Raw genomic sequence first — 16,133 nt, forward strand, 5'->3', positions numbered from 1 at the left:
GAAGGTTGCCGAAAAAAAAAAAAAAAAATGAAATAAAAGAAAATGTTTTTTGAAATTTAAAGAAACTGCTACGCCACCGTCAATTTGTAATTTAAAAGAAGAAAAAAGACGAATAGAGCGAAAGACAATCGAGCGAGACTTATTACATTATCGATGGACCGTAAAAATTGTTGTTTATTCCCTCGGGCATTAAAGCCTCTTTTTTTCAGTGCCGACAAAAGGACAATGGTCAAACGTACCGCGTTATAATTTATAGATGACGATCGGTTGAATTATTCTTTTCTAGAAACGCGACGGAAGGTGAAACGGCCGCTACGTTATCGAGGCGAACGCTATCGTTGGCGTTGTCGTCGCGGACTCTAAGTTTTTTTTTTTTTTTTTTTTTTTTTCAACGTTTAAGTGGGTAACCGTGGACTGTGAACCGTACGGAATAGGAGGTGCGGACGAGCAGGTCAGGAGAGAGACAGGATACCGGCGGATAGAGGGTACTCGTCACGCGAACCCTTCATCAAGGTGCCAGCAACCTACATTATACACTCACACGCGACCCGGCTTGGGACGATCGTGTGCACGTTACACCGCGGAGAACATGCACAGAGAACGGCACGTCGAGAGAAGGAAGAAACGAGAGAGAAAATGAAAGATAGAGAAGTCGTGAGGTGACGGAGACAGAACAGAGAGGGCGGGAGAGAGAGAGAGAGAGGGAGAGGGAGGGCGATAGATAGACATCTCTTCATTTTAGACCCCGTTTTCGCGCGGTTACACGAAGTGCACATAATAAATACGCAGGGTAACAGCCTTAGAAGGCCTCCGACGGGACTAAACGCACTAATGCACGTAACGAATACGGGAGATAACATCCTCGGGAGATCTCGCGATAGATTAAAGATGGAGACCGCCGTCTGGCATCAAATTTGTCAAAACGGCGGGCACCAAAGCGCAGTCGAGAAAACGTACGCGCGCTTGATACGGCTCGTCAAAGTTTAATTAATAAATACGGACTGTTTAAATATTTATTACAAATAATACTATAAAAAAAACACGATATATTAAAGAATTAAAAGTAAATCTTGTTGCCAGTTAATTTACGAACGTTTTTCCCTTTTTTTATTTCGAGGCAGAAGTATTCTTGCCGGGCGACGGTACGATCGTCAGAACGTGAAACGTGCGACAGCCGCGGTATAATTACAATAGCCGACGCGGTCCCACCTGGCGCACCGAGTCGTTAGCTCGGTAAACACATTTTAAGTTTGACTCGGACTCAGGTCGGATTGGTATAATATCCAAGCGCGCTTCCGTAATCTATTTGTATCAACTTCGGGCCGCGACAGCCCTTTTCCCGGGAGAAAGAGAGATAGAGACGGCGGTGTTGCTCGTGTCTCGTTTCTCTCCCCCTCGCTTAAAGCGGGGGAAGATATACGAGTGGTTCAAGGGGGGTTCGAGGGTGGCTCGGTGGTCGAGGTGTTTCTGCGATTACGGCCTCGTTTTAGCCACGGGTCATCGAGGGGTTTTGTTTGCTTCCTTGCATAATTTGACGAGGAAACGCATCGTAATGTTGGACGGCGACACTCGACCGATGAACCTCCGAAGCGAACGGTTCGTTGGAATCAAAAATTAATTACCCCGCAGGTGAAATTAAGGCGTCTGTTATCGCGATCGTGAAAAGTGACGGTGGAAAGCACTCAGATCGGTTAAAAGCCTTGATAATTTCTCTCTAGGAACGGCAAAGACGGGCCATGTGGCGAGCGAAGGTCTCGTTTTAATTATAGCTATTATTATGATCTTAATACTCGAGTCCACACAACGGTGACGTAATTGATGGCTAAAAAAATTAATGCGGAGGAACGAATTTAGACGGACGTCGCGAGCTAATTATAGGTGGTCGTCTAATATATGTTGAAGTTAATGGAATTCACGGTGTATTTTAAAGCGAACGGATCGTGTAAGTCACAATAATTTCTTGATAATTACAATTGAGTAAATTACGGCGTGTCGCCGGTTTACTTACGTTTGTAGCTTTCGGTTAAGTTAGGGTAAAGTAGGGCAGGTCCGTCTGTTCATCCATCCTTCCTTCCTTCCTTCCTTCCTTCCGTGGCAGTTTCTAGATTATCCTGACGTGTTGTAGCACTTCGCATCACTTGGCACTGTATTACACTGCTCTGCTTTTTTTTTATGATCGCGATCACTAATCACTATCACTCGATAGACGAACGATCGAAATAACGACGAAGGATTATCGCGGCGATTTTTTACGATTTTTACGCGACGGGCTGCGATGCGAAATGTTCCCCGCGCACTTAATCTTCCTCAAGTCCCTCAAAAATTACGCGCGAAACTGGTTGAGAACCTCGGCCGCGACGAAGAAGACGGGCGAGGTACGGATCTCGTGCTCTCACAATGGCGGTCGTCGGGTAACCCGCTGAATGTCGCTGAAAAAGTTGGCAAGCGAAGCGGGTTGGTAACTTCGGACGCGCCGCGCAATTCAGGTCGGACGCTCCGCGCGCTCCACCCGCTACATTAACCTTGTCGTTTCCGATTCACTTTTTCGAAGCACGAAGCTGAGCACAGAACGAGTGGAATGACTCAGGCGTGCAGAAAACGATTATTCCTTCCCGAGTCGACGACGTCGACACTTATTCGTACGCGAAAGCTTCCTATGCGCGGTCGAAAGTACGCGAAATCGCGGAGCGATTACCGACACGTCTTCGCGCTCGAGGCTCCGCGACCGGACTGAAGTAACCGTTTGAGATTTCGGCCCTTGGAAGGAAAGAGAGGACCGCGTAAAAAGAGCGAGACAGTCGATAGAGTCGATCGTCAATTGATGGCTGTCCTTTTCGCACGGAGTTCTCGGAAGCGTAGACCTCGGTCAAATTTCTCGGAAGCGCGGAGCTCGACGCCGAGTTGTGTTTACGTTTTTTTTTTTATTTGCTCGCCGAGCTCGACTCCGAGTCCCGATGGTCATTTTTAAGCGTCCAGATCGTCGTCGTTATAAAACTCCGATTCGTGCGAGACTCAAAAGTAATCTATTAATCCGAATATTTTTCTGCTTCGTAAAAATTTAAAAGGTAACAATTGGATTCGCTGGGAAAATTTATTTCTCGAACGTTAATCGCAGTCGTTTCGGGAGTGTCGCTGACGACGGCTGCGGCAATTATCGACAGCAATATATATACGCGTTCTTGCATTTGAAAGTGGCACGCGTCTCGTACAAATTGACTCGTTCGTCGCGCGATCCTTGTAAAAACATGAGTCACTAAGCGCGGGGATTCACGGGGTACAAGCGTAATGCTTAGAGCGATAGGGATCGCAAGGGTGGCGGATCTCGAGAGAGAGGCGTCGATCGGTACGTCGTCGATGCTTAAATAGTTGGCACCCTTATCCGGGCAGAGCGGCCGCCCCCCATTTCCCACAACAGCAATTTTCCGGATGATTCATTGCGCCGCGCGTTTAAAAGTTTACGGAAACGCGACAATGGCTTGCGACAGCGAACGGCCGGTGAGAATGGCGGAGTTACATGTGTGCGCGATTGCGAAATTTATTCTTGGCATAACGCGCGCGCGCGTGCAAGCAGGTGAAAGTCGAGCACCTCGGAGGAAACGTCGTCCACGTCAAGGCCGGCTTCGGGCGATAAGCGAGTTAGCTGCAGCTGCCTCGGGGTGCAGGGCTGAAGGAGGTGTAAACGACCCTGATGATTTTATTGAGTGTCAACTCGAGGTAATTATGATAGCGCGACATTTTTTCGACGGCGAGATTAATAATACTCACATCGCGAACGAAGCGCGTGGAACGCGAATGCAGTTGCTGCTCGTTTTGCGGCGTACGCGAAATTGTATAAAGCCCCGAGAGTACTCATCGCGGTGAACTAAAAATAAAAATTGTTCGAACTGTTATTTTATCCTGAAAATAAATGTCCCGTCGCTCAAGGACACGCAGTATTCCGTAACATTTTACGGCGCTTGAACGTTGCAGCGTCGTCAATCGCAATAATTTAGAGTTTTACGTATCAGATGTCACGTCATCGTCGCCGTGAAATCGCGAGTCGAATCTCGGAGAGATCTCGGCATATGACGCGCCCGGAATCGAATTACAAACGTGCAGAGACGTTGGCGCGAGTGCGACACACACGTCGTCGACTTCGCGAATAAAGAGCTTGGCTTCTCGCAGTGTCGGAGATGTGTGCGCACTCCGAACGGCTAATTCCTCGTCTAAGGACCGACAATCGTGTCGTTAAGGTGCGCAGGATCCCCCGGGCGACGTAACGACGATACTATTCAACGCGGTTGGACAATGCGCTTGTTAAAAACCGCACGAACCTAACCGAGCGCGTACGTGCCGCGCGGAAGGGAGGATCGTTTTCGAGGAGCTCGAAACCGCAAAACCGCTTTCCAAGGCGAGATTCGCGTTGCGGGGGACCGTCCTTTGGCCCTGCCGAAATGAACGGCGGCGTGGCGCTCGCGTGACGCAACCGGGGCCTCTTCTTATCTGCATTTCTTTAAGGAACCCGATCTCGTTTCAACCAATTTCATCGCGAACGAGCGCGCAGCAGCCTTAGACCCAGCCCCCTTAATGACGAAAAGGAAAGGAACGCCTGTCATCGAATAAATAGATCTAGAAAGCTGCGACAATTACTCCTGCGGTCTTGCCCAAAAAGTCGGCAAGGGCAGGACGGAGAGTTCGTGCGAGATAAATTCGGTGCGAACAAAAAGCACGTGCTTTATAATGTATAATTTCAGTTTCACCATGCGATATGCTAACGAGAATCTGCTTTATAGAATTGAACGATAGTGAAAGATGCCGGAATTAAGAAATGTATACGATTGCCCTCCCGAGAATATTTCTATACATTCCAGCGTCATTAGATATCTTTCCATATGTCAGAGAGCGAAAAATACTTATTTCAATAATATCATTAATTATAATGTTTTTCCAATATAATTAAGATGTATAATTTTTTTTTTTTTATTTCCGATATTCAGATGTAATCGTGAAATCTCTTCTTGAAATCTCCGATATTCGTGTCCCGCGTTTCCTTGATTGTAGAAATTATTGATATAGCACCGATCATCAATTAATTAATCTTCGTTTTAACGGAAGTAGCCACCGCGGCTGTTTTACATATGAATACGTAATTATGATAAATTAGTATAAGACACGTCGATCAATTTCAATGGTTGCCGTATTATCTCGTTGTATTATCTATTCGAGCGTCTTAGATTAATATCGTCCCGGTCAGTCGCCACATAAGGAACGCGAGGACCCCGCAGATCTGGCTGGACACGAAAAACTGGTACGCAGGTGTACGCCACGCCAATAATACGTGAATTCCCGCGTAGATCAGTAAGACCGTCAAGCAGAAAAGAAGAGACGATGTTATCTTTAGCGTCAATCCGTTCAATTTCGTCATAATCGTGCACCTTATACCACCCAAATTCAAATTCCTCGGCGCTCGATGCGACGACGGTGTTCTCACAGCTGTTTTCTTTATCACCGTTCTCGTCACAATCCGCGATCCGACTTTTTTCAAAAGTATCAGCTCGCTCGTCTCCTTCTCGGTTCTTCGTCCCGACGGTTTTCCAAACATTTCCGGCAATCTTTCCAGCGACATAACTTGTACGATCGCATCGGTTTCATTTTCGGTTCGTGGAATCTTCATATCGGTTATCGAAGCCGTGGATTTGAAAGAAGCGTCGGTTTTCGAAGGTTTCAACAAGATTAATTTAGAAAATTCATCCGACGAGGATAAGTTTCTTTCTGGTGTGGCAGTCTCAGCTACATTGGGCTTATGACGATGATGATGACGGTGATGATGGCGATGATGACCCTTTAGTGGATTGCACGGTCCTGGACACACCATTGGGTGACAGGGATGCCGAGGCAAATCCATTATCTTCAATCTTCCTTGTTGTTTCGATTAAGTTTGCGTCTGGAACGAGAACAATCAGAGCTGAGTTATGGCGCGTGTGTACATAGTGAATTTATCAAAAATTACACTTAGCATACTATTCTTTCGAATTAAACAACCAAGGATCTTATAAGCGCTACATATTTATCACGTCACGTTTAGCTTGTAATTATGCAATAAATATTACGAAAGAAAATGGAGATTACGTTTCAGAATAAATGCTTTTTTCTATCTCGCTCGCTCGGCCTAAATACGTTCGATGATAAACAATCTGGAGTTTAGCTTACGACTGTGAAAATATTGCTATTGACGTATCTAATCATGAAAAAGTGTCTGATTTTGCCACAAACGTAACGTGCACGTACAAGTGAGGTAATCGCGTGCAGTCAGAACGAACGTGCGTTGGAAGTTGAGAAAAAGTTCTCAGTCAGGAACTCAAAGCGTTTCTTTTATCGCGATAAAAAATAGGAAAAAAAAGAAAAAAAAAAAAACATACAACGAAGATAATGAGCGACAAAAAGATCGAGCATTTTTCAAATTTTTGTAATAATCTTACGATTCTAAGACTTCTTAGGGATCATAAAAATTTCGAAAAGCGTTTCAATTGTTAAGGAAGTTATGCCGTGTGCGCGGTGAAAATGCACGTTTACGCTGCCGAGGAAAACTTGTTGCAGGCACTGTTCTATAATTAATAACTCGTACCGTTGCGAGACTGCAACGATCGCAAAAGCGGTCACGAAGTGCAAAGGTTTCACCTTGATTTTGCTACGTCATTTTGCGATTACTAGGTTACGCCAAATGTCAATCTGTCGCGATAGCGATCGAGGTTCGTTTTTGTTTGTCGCTTTAAAAGTTTAAAATTCACACCGACACGTCTCACGCATATACATATACATACACATATAATTATACATAACTCTAATTACATAGGTGTGAATTGAGATCTTTCATCTTATTTCAAAACGACTCGGCATTTAACGCAAGTAGATTGTAATTGAAATTAATTAAAAATATGAGAGTCTGTGATATTTTCATGTTTAGTAAAACACAATGTGTGTATTAAATCATCGCGACTATTAGCCGGTTTATTATAATCGCCTTGTACCTTCACTTTTTTTTACAGGCGGATGTTTCCGACGTGCCGAGTGTCTTTCACTGGGCTCAAGTCCGAAGGCCGTTACGCGGTATTGATGGACATCGTACCGGTCGACAACAAGAGGTATCGATACGCCTATCATCGTAGTTGTTGGCTGGAAGCCGGCAAAGCCGATCCGCCGGCGCCCGCGCGACTTTACGTTCATCCCGACTCACCCTTCACCGGCGAGCAACTGCGGAAACAGGTTGTTTCCTTCGAGAAAGTGAAGCTGACGAACAACGACATGGACAAGCACGGCCAGGTGAGAGGATTACTTAAATCTGCCGTTTGTAATCAACTCGGACGTCATCCGGTTGAATTCCGACGATTTTATTTTTACAAGACGCATCTCTCCGAAGTAAAATTGAATTAAAAAAATGTTATTCGTATTATAAAAAAATGCTAGCGTTTCGTATATTCGCAATTAATTGTATTTTCATATACGCAAATCGAGGAAGCCAATTCAGCATCGCAACGATCAAACGTTTACGCGTCGCCAACGAAGCGTGTAAAATCGACCACCGATCTCCATATAATTTTCGTAGAATAATTTTGCAAGATTTTCCTCCTGCGGCGACTCGCGCGTAGAAATTGTCGGCGATAAGGCGCTTCATGCACCCCGGCCATTACGGCCGTTCTGTAATTTGCGCCTGCCTTTCAGCGGATGCGTAATTCCCGGGCCGCGGCGTATCTCCCCTTTATTTCGGAGTTTAGCGCACAATGGCCGCCGGACGCGAAATGTCGGAACGGTTGGACATGCTACCGCTATTACGTGGGGAGCCTTCTCTTCCCTTCGCGTTCGATTACGCCCCGAGGATATACAGGGTGTCCCAAGCAACATGTCGCTCCCCACGGTTTTCAGGAGCGACGCGTTGTCTGGGACAACTTGTATAACCCGCGAGTATAACACCGCCGACGATTATATCAAGACTTTAAAGAAATTCCAGGGTAAAAAAAAAAGAAAGAAAAAAAAATGTAATAACTCTAACTCGAAGAGATTGGTTTCGTTGCGATTCTTCAGGATGGTCAATTTAAAATCTATCAAAGCCTCAATTTGAAACATTGTCGAAACGAACGTCTGGATAAGTTCGTGAAAGGCCGTCACTTTCGCGAAGACACAGCATGCGACCCCGCGGATCAGTTTAACGCACGGACGCTGGCGATGCTTGCGCAGCGTCGTTTTTCACGCCTTCGTATCAATTCTCTCGTCTCTCGTTCTCTCCCGCGTGATCGTTGACGAGTCCTCAAGTGGCCGCGCGCGCCCGAAAATGGCCTCGTAAAACGAATGCGCCGGGACATCACCCCGCCAGGGTGGGAAGCGTGGGCCCGTGGGTTATCATCGACGGGGCTCGTTAATCGTGGGCGTTGATGTTGCCTATGGAATGTAATATTCCATCCTCGCCGTTGTCACCGTCGTCGCCGACCGATCGATGACGAACCAATCTCTCGCCGTCCGCGGATACGCGGTTTACTCGACACGAAAGTGTTACTGGCGGTGCGGGTGAGTTTATTTAGAATTGCATGTTAAATAATCGAAGAGTCAACGTCAGGAACATTGTAAGTTGCGGAGGAGAAAGCTGGGCGAGCCGTTTAACACGGCTAAGGATTAAGAGGACGAAAATTCCGCCGCGAAATCGCGCCCGATCGACTATAATTTCGAGCATTTACGCGCAAAGTCGCCGCGGCGATAAGCCGATATTGAGAAAGAAAATTTCAGGCCGCGCGAGAGCCCGCACGGCGATAAAACGCCGTATCCTTTCCCGATAAAGAAACGTTCGCAGGCGCGCAGTCGCCTTGCAATAATGAAAAGTTGAAGTTCATGGGAAGGAGGCGAAGTAACGGCAGCAGAACCACGGAGATTACAATGGAAAATAAATGGAAAAATTATTGTTAATTGAATAATCCCGGTGAACCAGCAGCTTCGCTCGTGTCGAAGTAAAATTATTTTTACAGCAACGTCCGAGTTTATTTCTAAATTCTAAAACTATGTATATAAAAAATTAATCTCATATATAATTTAATTACTTTGCAAAGAAAAAGTATTGTCACTGATATATTTATCCTTCATATTTATGATATTATCTCTTGATAATACTCGCGTTATTGAGGACGCGAGACAAACTTCGACGAATTTCGAGAATGATGTTTAGCCGTTAATTGAATTTTATTATAAATGAATGAGCGAATGAATGACACGCATGTCGATTCTTCGCCGAGACGCGTTTTTCCTGCTTATTAACGTGGGAATTCGAAACCGCGTAGAATAAATGCGCAAATTTACGGCACGATCCCAGCCTTTATCACGAGATTGGCGATAAACCGCGCGAAACTTAATATTCCGCTATTTCTCCCGATGTGCCGTTGTAAACGTTCGATAAAAGTTAATCCTCAGTCTGAAATATCTCTTTTATTCCTTAATTGGAAACACGTGTTTTCACGCGTGTCCCGTTTGGCACGGACAAGGAACGATCGAGAGATCGCTAAATCCCGAGACGTATCGAGTTCCTTAAAAACAATGATGCTCACAACGTCCGGCATAAACAACATCCACAAGATGACAAAATATTACCGAGAGATAATTTCGTACTAAACTTTTCGTTTGCGGGATCTTAAAAGCACGCCATATCGAGTCGCTCGAAAATCGTTCGACGTTACGACTCGTGAAATTTCGCGATCGATCCCTGAAGCGCGCGACGAAACGTTTTACGTAAAATATAATTTGATAATTACGACCACTCTCGCTTTCATTCGGCCGTAACTCGGAGAGCCAATTAATTATCGCGTAATGATTTTCAAAAACCTATCGCTACGTTATTGTCGGGAAGTTAATACCCGAGTGAACGCAACAATTTACCACCCCCGGGGGGTGATCCAGGGAATATCGCGGGTCTTTCGCGGCCGTAAAAATTAGGACTCTATGGGGAGGACGGCGTCGCTCGCCTCGGGAGGGTGCTGCGGGCCACCGGGTGACACGAAGGGAGAAAGAGAGGCCCCCGCTAGCTTGGGAGCACGCTCATAATGTTGCGGGTATTATAGGCGGTTCGTGGCTGGTGTCGTAGGTGGTGTATAGTAGGTAGTACGAAGACGGTGTTGCCTATAAGCTAATAAATTGAACGGATGTTTGCCCCGAGCTTTTGTCATGATGATCACGGGTAGCCCACGCCTGGGCCCCGTCGAGCACCTTTTGAATCTCTCTCGAGACGGCTCCGGCCGTTTTCTGCCTCGCCCTCGGTTGCGTCTCTCCCTCACGGTGATCCGGGGGAACGCGTGTAAACGCGCGCGTGAATGCTTTTCGGAGCTTTATCCGCGCGCGAGAGAGAGGATAAATCGTAGAAATGATAATCACGATGGGCGATTTCCTGTCTCTTCGCGGCAAGCGTACCTTTCTCTCTCTCTCTCTCTTTTTCTCCCTTTCTCATCCAACTCCTTTACACGATTTACTCGGATGACTCGGTAACCGTTGCTATCGCGACCACTCCAATGCGAAGGAAACGAGACACGCCTCCAATGTCTTGATTTAATGTTCCGCGTAGGCCTTTGTTAACTTTGCGAAATCCAGCGAAAGACTGTCCGAGTCTAAGATCGTATTTGAATATTCATTTAGCGAAATTTTTCTCCCGTCGTAAAGACGATTTCGAAACGCGCTTGTTTTCTGCTAAACATACACGCGTAATCTTCATGTAATCGAAGTTAGTAGCGTTCTACATATAAATCAATATAACGTTACTGATAAGAGAGGAAGATTATTAACAGTTCTTGGTCGGATATTGCCATTTCAACTTAATGCTTTACACATGCGTTATCTTTAATGTCGGTATCGGTGCCCGGTATCGTAATGCTCGTCGCGATGTTCGCTCATTGATACCGCTCGTAAAAGTAGTCATAATACGCGTCAGTATATGAATTCTACGGTCTGGCCGCATTGAGTGGGCGAATACGCAAATATAAACTGTCAATGAGCATAAAATAACAAGTAAGCCCGAGTGCGCGGCCTCTCGGCTAAGGAGCCAAGAATAATTTCCGAGGCGGCCAACGCGCTTTTCGAGATGTTTGAGGTCCAATCGTTCTTGTAACAATCCTTTCAAAAACGTTTTGATTCCCCGTCACGGTCGATTTGCGTTAAACTGCGATCGGAAACAATTCGTAAGTGCAGTCGGCTTCGAAGGCGGAGGAAAAAGAAAAGAAAAAAAAAGAAAAAAAAAAGAGAGAAACGAAACGGGAGATCGCTCTCGAGACGTGGGAGCCGGGGGGAGGGGGCCGCGGAGTAGCGATCGAGTCCGAAGGGTTCGTGACGGGGAACCCAGTACTCCTTCCCGGCCTGTATCCGGCAATTGCCAAACACCCTGTACGCGCGCAGAGAAACACTGGCGAGGAACGGAGAACAGACACACCGGTTGAAAGCGGTCAGTCGAGCCGGGCGAACCACGCAACGCGCGCCAGTCAACTCCAACTCGACGACTCGAGTGGTAGGGAACATTCCTTCGCTACGGCCACTATTTCATCGTTTCGTATGACGCGATATTATAAGACCCCCGCCTGCGCGACTCTGCTACTACACGGTGGTCCAAAAGCGGCCATCCACCTGCCCGCTCGCGCGCGCGCGCGCGCGAGCAAGATCTCGAACTCCGCTCCGGATCTTTTTCTTCTCGCTCGCCTTCGAGACGGAACCCGCAATTCCCGAGAACGCGGATAAAATTCACGGTTTATCTCCACGATTTCTCTCGCCTCCTCCCCCCTCCCCACCTCCTTTTTTTTTACTTCTGCTAGTTACCGATACTTATTTCCGCAACCGCTGTTATTTCGTTAGCTGCTCTTTCATCCGGAATTTATTTGCGCGGCTGTCAGTACGACGCATGTTTTTGTATCGCAAGAACGCAAGTATTAATCCTCCACTTCCGGTCATATCCGTGATCTCCATTACGAGTGCGGCGTGCGCCGTACTACGCTCGCGTTTTACGATACTACGGACAAGCACCGAACCGTATTTCTCTTTTTGCGTTCTTCGTGAAAATAAAATTATTAATAAATGCAAACTCCGGTTTCTTTACAAATTTTCAAACGAGCATTTCGAAGGGCGGAATCCGCAGGCGCGTGTATCCGGGAATAAAAAGAAACGGCTCCCCGTTCCGTCGTAACGCGGGAAGTGTCGGGAGGTTTTGTCTCGATGAATCGGCTCGCTAAACGTTCAGTTTTGAAGAAACCGGTACTTCTGCAGAGCGCGGAAAAGAAGTTACCGCGGGAGAGATGTAAAGTTAATCTCCTTGAAATATCGCGGACGAGAAGGATTTGCCGTAATTACCGGTTGCTCGGTAAACACGCGGATAAAGTGCGCGCGGTGCAACGCTGATCGACAGGTGGGAAAAGCAGCGCCGATTGTCCGGCACTCTCGTTTCTCGAAACTCGCGTTGTTACGTCCTCTCCGTGCCCCCGTCTCGTCTTTCCCACTTCTCTCGTTCCTCTCTTTTTTTTTTCTTTTTTTTTTTTAATCCCTTTCGCGGTCTTGCCACGGAGGAGAAAGTCATTTTCGAGCGACGGAATTTTTACGAGCCGACCGCGGAGAGACCGTGCATTCAAATCCACAGTACATAAATAACAGCTAATAAATAAGCACCAACGATGTGCCTATCATATTATACATAATTTAGATAGTGCTGTTGACCGCCGAGAAGAAGCGCATTATGGGCAAAGTCGATTTTGCAACGAGGAATTGCAAGCGAATTGCGAATATATGCTAGTTCGAGATGCTTGAGCTCTCTTGACTTAGGAAGTTTGCTGATTTACGAAAGTTGTATAGTTCGTTTAAAAATTTTCGGCAGTTTATGGGGCCGTTTAGTGATTTAAAAATATACATATCGATGTCAAATCTTATTAATATTGATGAACACGGATATAAACCTACGAATGAATATATTGATTAACTAATAATTCACTGCATTTAACAACCTATTTATGAAGCAGTAATATTATGTAGTTATTTACTATGCAATAAGTATGGAAATTAATTTATTCTGCTACATATTCTAATGTAACATAAAATTGTCAACGTTCTCGAGCGGATAAAAAGCTTTGGCGCCAGTGCAGGTTAGTTAAGCTACCTTACCCGTGTTCGTGATCGACTCGAGAAGCGCGATCGACCTCGCAAGGAACTGCTCAAAAAAAAAAAAAAAACATTCTCACGATCTCGCGAGCGAGTCCTCTCGCCTAAGGCGAGGTATTAGGTTTCCTTGCCGCGGGAATGCCCGCGCGAGCAATGGGGTTGATAAATTAAGCGAAAAATTATGTGGAACGGGGAAGGAGGAGAAGAAAAAAAGAAAAAAAAGAAAAAAAGAGAACGTAACGTTTCGCGTAGCTCGCTAGCCGCGGCGGGACCAAACGGAGCGGATTGTTGTCCCGACAGGTTACGGCGGGTTGTCCCGCACGCGGCAACGCGCAGAAAACGAATAGGAACACCCCGGGATACCGCAACGCGATCGCCTCTCTCCGCCGTAAAGCCGCTATCTTCGGGAAACGACTTCTCGGCGCCTTCCTCGCTGGAAGCCAGTTCCTCCGCGGAATTCAATTCGGATCCTCATCGGCCGGAAACATTACTCCAGCCAACGCCTCGCGGAGCGAACGACACTCGTAACGATGCCCGCCGCCTTCGATTATATTTGCCGCGCGTTGCTCGTTGAAATCATTTTTTTTTTTTTCCCCAGTTCTTCGATTATCCAATTTGGAAATTCAAGAGAGTTTCTTTCATTAATCCCACGGCAATTTAAGTATATATAATTGGTACTTTAATCTCGTCTGATGATTTCCAAAAATTCCTTTTTAATCGACATTCTTAGTTGACTCAATTGAGAAAAGAAAATTGTCGCGGCACGGCGACAGGCGGGGACGAGATTAACGGAGGGTTCTGAAACGCGCGATAAGCGAGCGCGATTTGCAATACCGCGTGAATTTAACGCGCGTTATAATCAATGAAGTGGCACCGGACACCTATCCGCAAGCGAAGTCTCGCTCAACTACGCCCTCGGGCCGTTTAATTAATACGCCTATAATTCGCGGCCTTTGCGTAATTATATACGCTCATATTGTGGGCACTCCGCATAATCCGCGACCTGCTTCGCATGTCCAAGAAAAAAAGACCGGGAAAGAGACGAGCGAGATCTCGTGAGAAAGGAAAAAAAAAGAAATAAAAAAAAAGAAGCGCACGATTTCCGTCGTCGCAACACAACCGAACTCGCGTCCGCGAGTGCATTCCGAGCGCGCGCGTGTGCACACACATGAGTTCCGGCCGTCGCGACGCGGCGCTTTTTGTTTTTTCGCTCGAACCGCGAGATCACGGGCGATATTTTTAAAACTGGTTTAATGCGCGCGACAGGTAGCCGAAGCGTGCGAGTTTGTTTCTGTCCGGTCAGCGCGCGAATTTTGCGCCACACGGCGAATCGCGTGTCTGATATTAATGCAAAGTTACCGAAACGGGCACGCTCGCGCGGGAAAGGATTCTTGTCCATGTTGTGTCCCGAATGCAACTTCCTCGCGGACACTTTTGTCCGTCATTTATTCCGCGCATGATACGCTCGCTGATATTGTCGAGCGCGTTTCGGCGCGTAGCGTACTTTGCAGTAATCCGGATTATACAATCAGACACGTAATATAGCATTTTCAATTCCGTACGCAATAATTTCTTATCTTTAGAACTTTGAGAATCCTCGATTGCAAACTCGGCAGAAATTATTTTACGTGTTACGTGTACTGAACAGCTTATTCGGATTAAAAAAAAAAAATAAAAAAAAGAAAAAAGGAAAAAAAAAAGAAATAATAATTTCGAATTCTTTTCGCGTCTGTTTAATTTTTAAATTTCGAAATACCTGATTTGTCACGCGATTTGGATCTTTTACCCTTGCATTTTTGTTAGATTTTAATATTTATAGTTTTTTTTTTTTTTTTTTAATCATCGGGAATCGCAGGGTGACCGATCTCCTCCTCTCAATCGCAGAGATATTTGAATTTCGATTTTTGTTACAAATTGCCGTCAGGATATTCCGCTATCTACACTATATATTTATGACGTACATATCTAGAAACACGTTTGTATTAATTGAGACTCGGATTAACGATCGACCTGGCATTCCGTCGTGATTGCTATCTACCGGGCGTGGAGAGAAAAATGCCAATAAATCGCCCGTGTAATGCCGCTATCAACATGTATTACGTGGATGACGCGATCTTTGATAAATCACCACATGCAAATCACGCCGGAGCGCGGATCAGTTGCTCGGTAGCCTTTCGTGGCTAATTATTACAAATGGTCTCTAATCAATTGAATAAGGGAAAAAAGTATTTGCGTCATTTACGACACGCAAAGCGAGATTTCTTTTTTTCTCTCTTTTTTTCTTCCCCCCTTCCTCTCCCGAAAAAAAAACGTTTCCACGCGAAAAACCCGATGATGCGGAAAAACAGGAACTTGTGGAACAACACGGTCTTTTGCACGGAGATTTAGGTCCGCGCTGCGGACGTGCGTACATGTCTGCGTCCGATCGTGTATGTGTAATATACACGGCATGCATAATCTACGTAACCACTCGTCCGTTTGCTCGCGCGCGTGTATGTGTTAGCCGGGATCGAAGCCGGTCGCGCGAACGGGACTTAAAAGTCAGGGCCAACCGAGAAGGGCACGAAATGCCCAAAGACTCTGCCGGGCCACCTGCAGCCGTTAAGTCTCAACAGTTGCGGCACCACAGCCGCCTTCATATTTCATATTAGCGATAATATATAAGACCGGCTACCGTCGCGCTCTCTCTCTTTTCTGTCCCACTCGTTTTTTTTTTTCCTCTCTTGCTCTCAATCTCCGTTCTAGGATCACTCCCGATGTATGCTAACGAGCCCGTCCGACCGGCTCGATTTCGGTAATTAGCGGCCCGCCGATTACCGCTTCGAGATCTATTGAATTCGTTTCCGAGAGTGCGTTCATACAAAACGGGGCCCATAGCGGATGCGAAATGCAATCTTTTCTAATTTCACGATTCTCCATTGTGGACTCGCTCTGTGTAATTTACTCGAAAGCGCAATTTGAATATTCTCACGGCTCACAAGATACGAATATCGCGTTTT

At 46.1% G+C, this 16,133-nt stretch overlaps 1 protein-coding gene and 1 long non-coding RNA gene across 2 annotated transcripts in view; one reads left to right on the forward strand and one right to left on the reverse strand.

Moving 5' to 3' along the window:
• The window catches only part of LOC139105242 (T-box transcription factor TBX20), a 46,502-nt gene that overhangs the window by 12,906 nt on the left and 17,463 nt on the right, over positions 1-16,133 (forward strand). The window contains exon 3 of the mRNA XM_070661246.1: positions 7,026-7,299. Within this exon, the coding sequence (XP_070517347.1) occupies positions 7,026-7,299 (274 nt within the window). The remainder of the gene's footprint in view (positions 1-7,025; positions 7,300-16,133) is intronic.
• Positions 5,048-16,133, reverse strand: part of LOC139105331 (uncharacterized) — a 35,911-nt gene continuing 24,825 nt past the window's right edge. The window contains exon 3 of the long non-coding RNA XR_011546165.1: positions 5,048-5,923. This is a non-coding gene — a long non-coding RNA (uncharacterized lncRNA). The remainder of the gene's footprint in view (positions 5,924-16,133) is intronic.

The sequence above is a fragment of the Cardiocondyla obscurior genome, linkage group LG01 (assembly GCF_019399895.1).
Source record: "Cardiocondyla obscurior isolate alpha-2009 linkage group LG01, Cobs3.1, whole genome shotgun sequence".
Classification (NCBI taxonomy): Eukaryota; Metazoa; Arthropoda; class Insecta; order Hymenoptera; family Formicidae; genus Cardiocondyla; species Cardiocondyla obscurior.